The 926-nt window shown below is 64.7% G+C and overlaps 1 protein-coding gene across 1 annotated transcript in view; it reads right to left on the reverse strand.

Moving 5' to 3' along the window:
* Positions 1 to 920, reverse strand: part of TSPAN2 (tetraspanin 2) — a 66,961-nt gene extending 66,041 nt beyond the window's left edge. The window contains exon 1 of the mRNA XM_077767112.1: positions 821 to 920. Within this exon, the coding sequence (XP_077623238.1) occupies positions 821 to 889 (69 nt within the window). The 5' untranslated portion in view covers positions 890 to 920. The remainder of the gene's footprint in view (positions 1 to 820) is intronic.
* Between the last annotated feature and the right edge of the window lie 6 nt (positions 921 to 926).

Consider the following 926-nt stretch of genomic DNA (forward strand, 5'->3'; position numbering starts at 1 on the left):
CTCTTCCCGGTAATATAGGAGACCAGGGGCATGGCCCTCGCTCTCTGTGAACCACTAATCCGGGGAAATGCTGGTTCAATGCAAAGTTGAATGAGATCATCTGTGGTATTTAGCAGAGGCTGCAGGCTAGGGGTTGGGGAGACGCGGCTGCCCTTTGCAAACCTCTCTCTTCCTTCCATACTTCCATCCGCTTCGTGGAGGAGCACCACCCCCTCCTCCCAGCCCGCGGGACCCTCTCCTAACACCCAGAATAAGGACGACACCCCCCCCACCAGGTTCCATTTTCACTCCTGGCCCCAATTTCCTAAACAAAACCATCATCGCCAGGTGGTGTCTCCACACACACCCTTTGCGAGCACTCCCCCACATAGCCCCCCTCATGGGCCCGGGGGATGCTCTCCCGGCGCCCCGGCCAGGCCCCCGCTGCGGTGGAAAGGCAGAAAGAGCGAGAAGGGGTGAGTGCCCTGGAGGCTGGAGGGAGCCACTCCTCAGGAGGTGAGGTGAGGAGGGGCTGGTGTCCCCGCATCTGGAGTCACCAGCAGGAGCAGAGGTTCCTCAAAGGTGAGAGCCACAAGGTGTCCCCCCTTCTCACCGTTTCTTGTCGCTCCATCTCTCCCTCCCTCTGTGCCTCCACCCCTTCACCCCTCCCCCGTATTCCTCCCCTCCCTCTTTGTCTGCCTCTTCCACACCTCCGCCTGTTCGAACACCCAGCCTTGTGGGGCCCGGCTCGGACGCCGCAGAGGCCAGCTCCCCGGGGACCCCGGCCCCGCGCTCCCGCCCGGCCCCTCCCCTGCCCGGCCCTCCCGGCTCTGGGGCTCACCCAGAAGAGCAGGTTGAAGCCGAGCAGTAGGTACTTGATGCACCGCAGGCCCCCGCGGAAGCGCCCCATGCTGCGGCCCCGGCGGCGGGAGCCGGGGTCCCCAGGC

The sequence above is a fragment of the Crocuta crocuta genome, unplaced genomic scaffold (assembly GCF_008692635.1).
Source record: "Crocuta crocuta isolate KB4526 unplaced genomic scaffold, BGI_CrCroc_1.0 scaffold180, whole genome shotgun sequence".
NCBI lineage: Eukaryota > Metazoa > Chordata > Mammalia > Carnivora > Hyaenidae > Crocuta > Crocuta crocuta.